The 13,104-nt window shown below is 41.0% G+C and overlaps 1 protein-coding gene across 1 annotated transcript; it reads left to right on the forward strand.

Moving 5' to 3' along the window:
• Positions 1 to 4,893: 4,893 nt before the first annotated feature.
• On the forward strand, positions 4,894 to 6,664 carry nr0b1 (nuclear receptor subfamily 0, group B, member 1). Its single transcript, XM_078262830.1, has 2 exons — positions 4,894 to 5,647; positions 6,054 to 6,664. The coding sequence occupies exons 1-2, from the start codon at positions 5,023 to 5,025 to the stop codon at positions 6,293 to 6,295; spliced, it is 867 nt and encodes a 288-aa protein (XP_078118956.1). The 5' UTR covers positions 4,894 to 5,022; the 3' UTR covers positions 6,296 to 6,664.
• The last annotated feature ends 6,440 nt before the right edge of the window (positions 6,665 to 13,104 follow it).

Below are 13,104 nucleotides of genomic sequence, written 5' to 3' on the forward strand. Positions count from 1 at the left end.
AACCACATAGCATCACTGAAGATTAGGGCTGCACGATATGAGGAAAATATGCGATATGCGATAACGTTGCTGAAAATAGTGATAACGATATTACTTGCGATTAATAAACAGATACTAAAGTGTACTCAGTTCTGCATTTTTGCTGCTTTCAGTATTATGCTTTAGTACAACAATTTGCTTGTTGATTTTAAAACAAATGAAAGGAAATCATTTCCAAAACGTTTTTATTATACAAATTGAACATTGAATTGAACATAAAAGGCAGCACTAAAAAAAAGAACGACAGTTCCATTTTAAAGTGCAGTTTTCCGCTGATATTTTCTTTCAATTAACACATAAAAAATCTTAATGACTTTCGCGATATGTCGCAGACGATAAAAAAAACCGATATATTGTGCAGCCCTACTGAAGATCCATAATGAGATCATGTGAAGACCACCGAGCTATCTCTGTGCAACTCTGTCTCCTCGAAATGTAAATACAACTATAACTTGCAAAAGCAAATATGTTTTGAAGGAAATGTGATGCCAACTGGATTACATTTTCTATAAAAAAAAATTGTTAAGTCTGAAAGCATATTTTAGTTGTGGTCTTTTCCTGGGATTTGTTGTCAATATGAAAAAAGATGACGTGATGTGATTCCACAAAATTAAGAAAATCCTGTATGATTTACAAGACTTCAGTGAACACTTTACACTGACGTTGCAGCGGCTGAAAGCTTATATGAAGAAAATGATGACTACCATTCCACATTCTCTTCTCGTTCCCCTTATCCTCTAATAGCTATGATGACTCAGTATTTCCAGTTAAAATATGAATGGGTGGTGGACTGACTGAGCAGCCTGGGTGTGATTCATAAGTGATAAGAGTATTCCAGATTATTTGTTGTCTGTTTATTTCTCTTCATCTTTGTTGGGCTTTGTTGTGTCTGTAAGCATTTCGTTTTTCACATTTATTTGTGTCTGTGCTGTTTGTTTTTTTATAATTGCATTATTATCATCTGTATTGTCTGATTTACCAAATAAATCAAGACACTGTACATTTGACTTTGCATTCATCACATCTAAAGCAAACTTGTCTTCTATGTTTCTCTCTAACTAACACACACACACACACACACACACACACACACACACACACACACACACACACACACACACACACACACACACACACACACACACACACACACACACACACACACACACACACACACACACACACACACACACACACACACACACACACACACACACACACACACACACACACACACACACATACACTTTCACTCTGCTGTAAGTTGGTGACATGAGTCCTTGGAAAGTGCAGTATTCAATTTGTAACTATTATGGAGACAAGGACACAGCCCTTTATGTGAGCAGCCACAGAGAGAAAATGGAGGCAGTCACTATAGCAACCGCCAACAAATCAACAAACAATGCAGTACAAGACTTTTCCAGGGGAGCCATTTAATGCAAAGCCTTGAATCATACAAAGTTGTCCTCTTAAGTTTCTGAGACCTGTCTTGGAGTGTCTTTGGGTTTCTAAGCCTCAAGTGTAAAAAAGCTTGTGTTTTTCTCCACATTGGTGTTTCAAGGCCGGTTCAACTGAATGTGCCAAGGAGCTGTCTTCTTGGGTCACGGCAAACTCAGAATTTCATTTGTGTGATCAGCCTTCAGGAAATGCTTACTGCTGTGAAAGCACGTAACATAACAGTGCTCACTTATTGAGAACATTTTTGTGTATTTTCTTGAGCAATCTGCACATGTTGGGAAAGAGTTTCAAAGTATTTGTTGTAGAGATAGATTATAAAGAGTTGCAAAGAAGTTCCTTTATTCAGTCAATCCAGCGGAGAGGTTTTAACAAACCCTAGTGGATGTTTTTGTAATCTAGCAACGTTTTTACGAAACATTCATACCATCATCAAACAATGAAAACCTTAAGCACTGGAATTTACTTTTAATGGTTCTTTACTGTCTTTCCTTTCCACCGCAATTCCTGCGTGTGCTCTGCTCACACTTTCCCATGCCCCTTGTCTGAGCAGATAGCTTCTTTGGTCCTGACCTTGCTCTAAATTTCAGCAGTAGACACAAAGCTGCAGCATGGCTGATGCCGTCTGACTCTGACTGTCAGGGTGTCACAGCAATTAGTTTGAAAAGAGCAGACCACAGATAGACAAATGTGTCTGGCTACTTTATTTGATAATACAGCTTCTAGAAAGCTAAATGTTTTTGCAGATCAGTCCAGTATACAGTACATGTTTTTGATGTTAAAGCTAAAACTCTTAAGCGTCTTCCTGGGGTCTACTTTTCATATTGTCAAAGACAAATTGTCATCCACTACAGCACTTACTATTAGATTTCGAAACCTTTGTAATTTTGACAAACAGATTTTAACGGGTATGAAATCGTAACTTAATCCATAAAATTCACCAAATCGCTTGTAAAGTTATTGTCTCCGATGCTTTTTGAGCTGTACTCGCTTCTTTACAATGTTTGCTGTTTTCACAGACATGTCTGAACTGACCACAGCCCCTTGACCTGTTCAGCCCGCAAAGCTCTCGAGCTCCTGGGAAATGGTGTTTGTTAAAGACCTGTTAAAAAAAAAAAAAAATTCAATAAATTATATTAGGCAACTTTTATAAAAAAAAGTGCACAACATCAGATCATTGTTACAAAATAAGAAATTGTTTGTGCTGTAAACAGCAGTTGTTCTTCTGTTCTGTTTCTGACAAAGTAGCTGCTCAGTGAGTATGTAGTAGTTTGCTCTAGAATTAAACTTGAATTACTGTTGCCACGGTAACCATAGGTGATGCCAAATCAACCAGGGCTGAATAACAACATTAAGTAGCTTTCAGTTTGACAAAATCCTCTTTGTAACTTTGATTTGAAAGTTGGTGCATAAAAACAAGTTTATTACTGTAATTATAATATATCCAGTATATTCTGTATCAAGTGAGATAGTGAGACATTTGAGTTGAGGGGCGGTGTGGTTTCAAATGTTTAGAACATATTTCACTTGTCTGAAGGAAGATGGTGAAGCTGACAGCTACTTAGGGACATCTTGCACAAATTTGATAAATAAATGAAGGAAGAAAAAGAGGACCTGAGAGCAAGACAAAGAGCGACGGAGCGCTGTAGCTGCCTTTTCAAATCTGTGCTTTTGCAACACAACATAATGTAATCTCTCCTTGAGACAGAACGATTTTTATAACCTGCTCTGGCTGGGCCTTGAGCAGAAGAGACAGGCTGGGTGAAGGCTGTTTATCCCACGGTGTCCTTGTTATAAACATGTGAAAAATCTCTCTGTTTTCTCTCTCAGGTAAATCAATACAAAGACATTCGGCCTCTGAGCAATGTTCTTGCATTACTCCAAAAGTTTTTCATCCTGCCTCCATTCATAAGCATGTCCTTCGACGCAAAAGAACAAGGGACGCTGAGGTCCTACTGACTGATTTCATGAATGTGGCCATGCACTCAATGTCATCCTTGCTCTCCAGGCCACACCAAAGACAACCTTTTTGAAAACCCTTGTCCGTTGTGTGCATGGTGTGATTCTCAACCTTTTTTGGACCAGCGCCCTCCTATCCATTATCCAGGTCCCTTACCGCTCCCCCATCAAATAAGATGTAGGCTAATTGCCCTGAATATTAATGATTAGGCCCTATTATTGTTATAATAATAATTATTGTTGTTATTAGGCCTATTATTGTTGTTACTATTGTTATCAAAAATCATATCATTGAATGATAAATGTTCGATGGCTATGTTCATAGACTTATTAAAGATAATGATTATGCCTCCTGCGGGGCTGTACCACCCCCGTTGAGAAACACTGGGCTATTTGTTTGGTGGCTACAGCAGAACTGTCTGAACCCCAATCTATATAGTAAGTCAGGAGGACCTCTGCTCAGAACTTTTGCATTATTCCCACACAGTTTTTTTTCTTCATTTGGACAACTTCTTTGCTTATTTCTGGTCAAAGTCCTCTGTAATCACCTCTGATTTCAGTGGAGCCCCCTTCCCCCCCCCTCTCTATCAGGGAGTAGCCAACCCTAACCTGCGACCCTCTTAGGAGCAATTAAGATAAACCTCTAATTCATCTGCTTTATCCCAACCTGTCTTTCTCAGTCTCTTATTCACTTGACCTCCACTCCTCCCTTCGTTCAAACCACCTCCACCCCACCCCTCCTCCCCCCATCCTCCTTCGGTGACAAGGCAAGGAGAGCATTGAGTCATGACATCATAATTCACCAGCTCCTGTTTTCACGGTTAAATCAATATCAGTGTGTCCGAGTCAAGGTTGGAGGCTGGCCTTCACAGCTCAGCTCTTCCTACTTCTTTCTCATAGAAAATCATATAAATTGTCCCTAAAATAATTAAGCCTTCAGATCCGTCGCTGGCCTATATTTTTTACCGGCTGCTGCCTGATAAACAGCACTGCCAGAGAGTCAAGGTAATGCTGAGAATAGAAGTGGGCTCTGATTCCTTATCTGTTTCTCTCTGCCTCTTTCCTCCTCTCTCACAGTTAATAACACAATCTGTTTAATTAGCCAGGCCTACTGACTACTGCTTGCCATAATTTTATTTCATTTAAACCTTTTCTTAACCTTTATTTGAAAAAAAAGAGAGAAGTCCTTTAGATTATTGTCTGTGGTTTCTTGCAAAAATGTAATTTTTATATTGGTGAGTCTTTAATATGCATAGCCCTGAAAAGTACGTGTGTGTGTGTGTGTGTGTGTGTGTGTGTGTGTGTGTGTGTGTGTGTGTGTGTGTGTGTGTGTGTGTGTGTGAGAGAGAGAGAGAGAGAGGGAGAGAGAGGTGGAGAAAGAGGAGTTGCCTGAGTCTGGGGAGGCGGAGTATGCAGACTGTCTGGACAAGCGCGGGGACAGACAGGAGCTAATATAAACGTGCTGCCCTTCACTCGGGGCTATCAGAGGCTAAGAAAACAGCGCTACCTCTGCCACTGACCTCCGGCGCTTCAAAGAGACAGCGGGACTCTGGCCCATGTAGAGCGGCCATGGCCACGCTGGAGGGCTGCCGCTGTCGAAACAACAACAGCATCCTCTACAGCATTTTGAAGAGTGACAGCCTTGCGACCGCCGAGGAGCAACAACATCAACAACAACATCCCCAACAACAAACATTGCAACACTTGCTCCACAAGACCTCGTCCACCGCCGCCCCAGCCTCGCTGCAGGAGCTACGGCAGCAGGCTTGCTCCTGTGGCTCGACGCGGCGCAGAGGTATCCTCCGCTCTCCGCAGGTGACGTGCAAAGCCGCCTCGGCGGTTCTGGTGAAGACGCTGCGGTTCGTGAAAAACGTCCCCTGTTTTCGTGAGCTGCCGGAGGACGACCAGCTGACGTTGATCCGGAGCGGCTGGGCGCCACTGCTCGTGCTGGGACTCGCGCAAGACCGGGTGGACTTTGAGACCACGGAGACCGTGGAGCCCAGCATGTTGCAGCGCATCCTCACAGGTTTACCGGACAGGCCGAGCGAAGTGCTGGCCGACCAGAGCAGGGGGGCAGCCGGGGTCTCTGTCGTGGATATCGAAGCTATCAAAGCTTTCCTGAAGAAGTGCTGGAGTGTAGATATCAGTACGAAGGAGTATGCGTATCTGAAAGGAGCTGTGCTGTTCAACCCAGGTAGGTGAATACCTGCGCATCAAAGTTATTTTACTCATACTGTCAGAGCTCCTCTCATGCTGGGTTTATTATACGCTTATTCGTTTAATTGGAAATAAAATATAGAAAAGAAGCATTTAGCCTAGTGCATAGACACCCAGGTTTTCTAACAGCAATGTGTATAAAACAACATTGAAATAAATTATAGGAGGTGCCATTACTTAAATAATCAAGGCAAGCCATTTTGAGAAATGTGGGTAACACGTGGCTTACTGACAGATCTCGTATTTACAGCATGTATTGGAACCATAGACTGTAAAATTTATATTAACAGTCCAGAACCATACTGAACTTTGCTTTCCACTCATCTCACTCCCATCTCCTTTTCCATGTCATACTTTCTCCACTCCTTTCATTCTTTCCCCAGATGTGGAGGGTTTGCGCTGTCTCCACTACATCCAGTCTCTGCGTCGGGAGGCACACCAGGCTCTGAACGAGCACGTCAGGCTGATCCACCGTGAGGACACGACGCGGTTCGCCAAACTGCTCATAGCTCTGTCCATGCTGAGGGCCATCAGCCCGCCGGTGGTCGCGCAACTCTTCTTCAGACCCGTTATAGGGGCCGTCAGCATTGAGGAGGTACTCATGGAGATGTTCTACGGGAAGTAGGTCACAGCAGTGGACTGGGGTGAATTCAGCACATTCCACTGCCAGATGGACTGAATGGCTCCAAAGGTCGTACTGGGTAGGAGGTTAGGCCAGATGAACAAAGGATATTAGGGACTGAATTTACAACTACTGTTTGTGGGAGATCTTCAAGGACTGTGAAATGACCAACACAGGCAAAGTGTGTGTGTGTGTGTGTGTGCATATATATGTCTGTGTGTGTGTGTGTGTGTGTGTGCGCGTGCGCTCGTGTGTGCATGAGAGAAAGGAAGAGTGTTGAAGGCAAGAGATGTTAGGAAAAATACAAAGCAGCTGACGGAATTAATAACTTATTTGTTTTTATACAAACTATTTTTCTATAATAAAAAAAAATACTCTGAACTTTTTTTTCTGTCCTTGTGTGATATCAGCTATGTCATCACTGACACCCTTTTCACTGGGGCAAGTGTGAAATCAGTCCTATATAGTCCAATTACTCAGAGTTTAATAGTGGCACTGTGACTTCAAAATACTGGTGAAATGCCATGTTAGACCACCAGAGTGCAACAGCATACCTGATGGAGCAGCTGTGCTGTGCAGATTCTTACCCTCCCCATCCACCAACACACAGGTAAAAGTGCCTCAGGTAATGTTCTAACTCTCTCTCCAACTCTGGCCATTGCAATGTGGAATTTTGTGGATGCAGACAAATGCCCCTGGCAGAAAGTATCTAGAGGAAGGATGGAAGACTGACTTGCCAGAAAAAAAGTCTATAATATCCTGCAGAGTAAAAGCATCTGGAGACTGCACACAAATGCAAAGGAAGATATATGGCTAATGGCATCACATTCTATAAAAATCGAAGTAATAAAACACTGTACAACAATGGGGCAAAGATTTGATGTATTGGCCCATTCAAAATAACCCAAAAATAATCTGGCCAGAAGGTTTATTTTACATTTAGACGTGGCCTGCTATGCTAGATTTTTGATTATACCCTAACCCAAATAAAGGAAAGGAAGTGAAAATGAGTAAGAAAGAGATGGGCAAAGATAGCTACATCTTGTATAAATCACTAGACCATCGAATGACCTTCTGTTCCTGGGTAGACCTTAAAACAGGGAGCATTGCTGTCAGTAGCTGTGCAACAAACTGACTGGGAGTGTGTGTAGGAGGCTGAGAGTGAAGGGCGGTAGGTATAATAATCAAAAGTCACAAAGCAGAAGTTTCAGCAAGCAATAACCTTATTAAACTGCACTTTGATGCACAGTGAAACAGACTAATGGGATCAAAAGGATCACCAGCCACATTCATATGTCTGATGGAGGTGTTCCACAGGTCTTATTCAGTGAAGCTTGTCAGGGATCTTTCCATTAACCTTCAATTCACATTTATTATGAACTCACAAGTTTGGCAGCCTCATCTGCTAGAGCATCTGCTGTTTGTTAATTATGAGAAAAATAAATAAATAAATAGATACATTAATTTTCCAGTAGCCTATTTTTTTTAAATGAAATAGCAGTCTCAACAAAAACTCAATGAAAAGATGTTTAAGAGCAGGGTTTTTTTAAGTGTGCCTCAAAGTAGCAATGGCTTTGCCTCTGTGCTGTATTCAGCACAGAATAACCCGTCCACATGCAATCAAAATTAAATGACACTGGAAGGAAGGAGTTCAAGACAATAATAACCTGAGAACATGAGATACCAACTGGATATTTATGTAAGACCATCCCTGATAACTCTCACACACCTCCCCGTGGTCTGATAAGGCATTGCAGGAAAAGACAACACTGACACAGAAGCACAAACAAACACATGCCACCCTGGCACATACCACTGTGGACTTTGCTCTGAAGATATGCTTATTTACAGGAATGGAAAGGCTACTAGAATATTTGATTCAAGTAAAAGTACTGTTACTTTAAAGAAGTTTTACTCAAGTGCAAGTAAAAATACTTAAATAGTAGGTCAGTTAAAATGTACAGTTTACTGGCAGTAAACATTTTTTACATGATGAGGATATATGATATACCTATTAAAGACCACATTTAGGCTATAAAATAAAGTGCATTAACACGTTAATGTACACATGTCCACACATGCACAAACACACATGTCCAAAACAGTGATTATCTATTATCAATTCCTTGTGTAGCCTTATAGAATTAATAAGCCTTATATAAATTAAAAGAGGTCAAAACTCAGACAATTACACAGAAACAGACCAGCAATTAATAAAAAGAGCTAGGACACTGTGGCAAACACATACACACACACACCACATTAATAGTTTATTGCTGTGCTTACCTGTCTGAACAGCATTCTGCGTGTCTTGGGCACCATGAAATCCTCCACAATCTGTTCCAGGTTCGACTTCTCTGCTGTTTATTCTATTATGCAACATATAGGCTAGCGAGTCATCAGCTTCTCGGTCACATTTTTTAGCTGAAAGAGGCTCTGCAACCGCAACTGAAGTTAAAAGTCCCTCATCCACACTAGGCCTACTATGTTTTCTGAAAGGGTGAAAACATGTCTGTCCTCATGAGTGTACACGCACCGTTTCAGAGTAATCTCTATATGGACTACAACCAACTATGTAGGCCTAACCATCTCAATACTACAAGGCTGAACATGTATATCACAGATCATTCATGTACACTGGGAATGCGCATGGTGTAGGGAAGGTAATGTCGCTTGACACAGGAATTGTCGTTTGCTCCTTGCATATAGGCAGTAGTAGTAGCATAACAAAATGCAGATTTTAACTGCACAACAGTCAGCATTGACAACCAGGGGCCTGTTTCACAAAAGCAGAATATATAAATCCAGGATAACTGATAAAGCGAGGCTTGACCTAGTCTAATCTGAGCATACTGGCTTGGTGCGTTTCATGAAGGCCAAGCCAGGCTGAGGAGGAGCGACTAGGTTGAGCCAGGATGAAGTAATTCAGATAGATGCGCGTACACGGCTTTCCTCAAAAGACCGCGAGGTCGATCACAGATTTACTGATGCCAAAATGGAGAATACGCATTATACATACTTTATACAGAGTGAGCAGCAGCTTCTTGTGAAAGTATGATGACGTGAAACACATTATTTGTATAAAAAGAAAAGAAACACGGCCACTGTAATGAAACAGTGAGAGAAAGCGTAGCAGACGATCATAGACCGACCGCGTAATTAGCTTAAATACATACATTGACCACTGCTCTGAATCGAAACCGTCATTATCATTCCATTCAAGGATTAGGCTACTAATCATTTGCACAAATTAACAGTTGTGCTCTTTGCCTTAAAAGTAAGCAGAAGATAATGTTACTCAGGAAATTTACCATGAAGATCAATTTTCTAGGCTAGAATATCCTCCCTCTCTCTCATGGGCTAAAACATAAATGTCCTAAGTCATATTAACTTCTACTGCTGGCTTTTAATGCAACGTGTACAACTGTTCGTTTTTGCAAATGACAAGTGACTCATTGAATGGTTTCAGTTAAGAGCAGTAGTTCATAAATGTATATTTTTAGACTATCATTCAGTCTGTCCGCTAGCCTATTATCTGCCACGCTTTTTCTCGCGTTTCTTTTATTTTTTATTTTTTATAGAGGACGAGTTTCCTTCTCTACATATTATATGCCTTGCTCCCTTGTGTATATGGACATAGAAAATAAAGACACTGAAGAAATTGGACTCTAAAATCTAGAAACTATAAAGATAATTAAGTGATAAATCCCATGCACACTGTTAACATGAATGGAACAGAGTATATTCATCAGTTATTTCCCCCCCAGCAAAATATAAGGTCAAAAACTATTGAGGTGTCCTCTCCCTGTTGTTACATGAATGTACAGTAGCCTACAACACTAGCTAGTTACTGGTCCAGTAAACTAAGACTATAATTTGGGAGGATTGTACAATTAGGATATGTTCTTTAAATTGTACAGTCCTCCCAAATTATAGTCCCAATTTACTGGACAACACAAATTGTGTGCTAAGAATGCCAAATACAATGCACATGGAAGCTGAACGAACATGATCCTTATTGTTAAAGAATTAAAAAAAAATGAATCAACTAAAATAATTCAAGGTGCATTGGTCAACTATAGAAATATACATCATGGGATGTATTGCCCTTAGTAACAGACTTCATTTAAAACACATTTGGAATTGTATCAGCCTTTTCTAATTATCTCAACAACTGTCATAATATAGTCATCAAACTTCTAACAACAATATGAACAGCAGTCATACAGCAATATAACAGTAACAATGACTGTCACATGAATAATTATAAAAAGAAATAATGGTCACATCTTTAAATAATAACAGCACTTAAATGAACAGCAATATGCATCTGTTGTATTTTAATCCAGGCTGATAACAATAGCGTAAAACCACTGCTGGGTGATCAGAAAAGTCTCCAGGATTAAATAAATCCTGGCTGTTAGCCTGGTCGGGAGCAGGCTAGCTGTTAGCCTGGCTGTTAGCCTGGTCGGGAGCAGGCTAGCTGCACAGAATAAATCTCCACGGTGATTTATGTGCCTCTGCTTTCGTGAAACCGAGTCAAGGCTAAATTCATCCAGGATAGCTTGGTTTTGTGAAAACAGCCCCCCAGCAACACTTGTAATTCGTTATCCATTTTGAATCAACCGTGGAAATGCGGATGCCGTTTGTTTTCTTTCGGGAAATGACCACGTGATAGGGGCGTGACGAATCAGGGAAGGAAGTGACTGATAACATAGAAATAAAAAGGATAGAAAGGGCATTGAACTGTTTTCCGCTTGCCGTGGTCATTTGATTAGTACAAAACAAAAGGGCAAGTGTCATAGTTGTCATGGTGACAACACACATCAGTGAGGCTATAAAGTGTGTCACACTTCGCTGGGAGGAGAGCGGCTGACACAGCTGCAGCGGGGAGTGAGGAGGAGGAACCGCTACACCCAGCGGCAATGGGTCAGCGGCCCATTAGACCCAGCCCGCTGTTTGGCTCATTCTCTGAACAAAGCTGTAACTCATCTGGCGATAACAGTGTGATTTGTGTGGATGAAGCATTACGTTTATAATTAAGCGGCTCATAATGTTACGACTCCACTGCTTATTTGTCCGTTACTACAAAACCTCACCTCGGCGACTTTTCGCAAGTCAGTTTATACGTTGCCATTGCAATGGTACACATAAAAATGGCTGCCACTCTGACCATTCTGCTAAATTGATTTGAATGAGAATGGCATTTCTATCCATTTTATTTCTATGAATAAGACACAATCAGAAAGTGAGCATGGGTGTCTGCATCATTGTTTCCAAAGGTCTCCCACATGGATGTATTAAGTCTCCCAAGGGGGTAAGCTTCGCTTCAGAACTCGAACCTCCTATGGTGCCATTTTGATGCTACCAAACGGTCACCCGACGTTAGCATTCCATTGACTGCCATTCATTTTGACGTCACTTTGACAGTGAATAACTTTACATCTGAAGCGTTTAAAGACTTCTTTTTGTCCATTGTTTATTTCTAAAGAAACACGACAATGTATAAAAGGCTCCATTACCTTGTACCTCACGTTATGGCTCTGTAGCAGGCGTTTTTGTAAAAATAGGCTAACGATTGTGTCATAACCACGCGACTTACTGTCGCATAGTAGAGAAATTACCGTACAGTACAGGAGAAGCTTGCAGGCAGTTTCGACTTACATTAGCTGTTTAAGTTTAATTACTAATGTTAACTAGCATTTTAGTTAGCAATAATTGGCCTGTGCCTATATTATCTCCTTACATATATATACCTACGCTCTCCTTCTCTGAAAGTTTCGGAATGATTGAGATTTCTCTTGGCACAGCTACCAGAAGACTTACAACTTTCAGACAGGTTGCTCACGTCACATTTACGTCGTCTCTCTCAGTTGGAGGCTGCACAGTAAAACGGAAAAGTGCTTCTAATATCCTTCACTGGTCTCCGTCCAGAGCAATGGGATCTGTTGGTCCATTACTGTCTATGGGCGCAACTCCTGAGTACGGAAGATCGAGGATTAGGGCCACATGTGAAAAAATGTATTGAGTTCTGAGATTAAAATCAGAATTCTGAGAAAAAAGTCAGTATTCTGAGATTAAAATCAGAATATTGAGAGTCAGAATTCTTTAAAAAAGTGAGTATTCTGACTTTAATCTCAGAATTCTGACTTTTAAGATTATTTTGGGGGGTTTTTCCGCCTTTAATTTTGACAGGACAGCTAGGTGAGAAAGGGAAGACATGCAGAAATCACAGGTCAGGTTTGAACGCTGGACCTCTGTGTCGAGGCATAAACTGCTCAGTATATGTGTGCCTGCTCTACCCACTGAGCTAACCTGGCCACGAATTTTGACTTTTTTCTCAGAAATCTGACTTTATTCTCAGAATTCTGAAAAAAAAAAAAAAAAAAAAAAAAAAAATAATGTTTACTACTACCCAAAAAAACACTTCTATCCCTGCTTATTTCTGTCTATCTCCTCTAGATATTCCCTCTTGATGGGGCCGATTTTCTCTCCAATTAAGTCCTTAATGGCTCTGGGTAATAAAAAGTCGATTAATCCTGTGTCTGCTAATAAAAACTCCAGCTGTCTGGCAGGAGGCTGCCAACATGCAACACCAGCTCTACTTGTGGTTGACAACATGTTGTGTGTGCTTGTATGTGTGCATGCCTCCAACTGTTGGCATCTTTATTAGGCCTAAGGAAATTCCAGTGGTTGTGGTTCATTTGTGTTTTTATTGATACAGTTATACCTGCTTTTTTCTTTGTGTTCATAGTCCGTAACCATCTGAGCTTTACAGCTGCTTTTGTGCACCCTGGTACCAACAACAATGT

Source organism: Sander vitreus, chromosome 11 (genome assembly GCF_031162955.1).
Source record: "Sander vitreus isolate 19-12246 chromosome 11, sanVit1, whole genome shotgun sequence".
Taxonomy (NCBI): domain Eukaryota; kingdom Metazoa; phylum Chordata; class Actinopteri; order Perciformes; family Percidae; genus Sander; species Sander vitreus.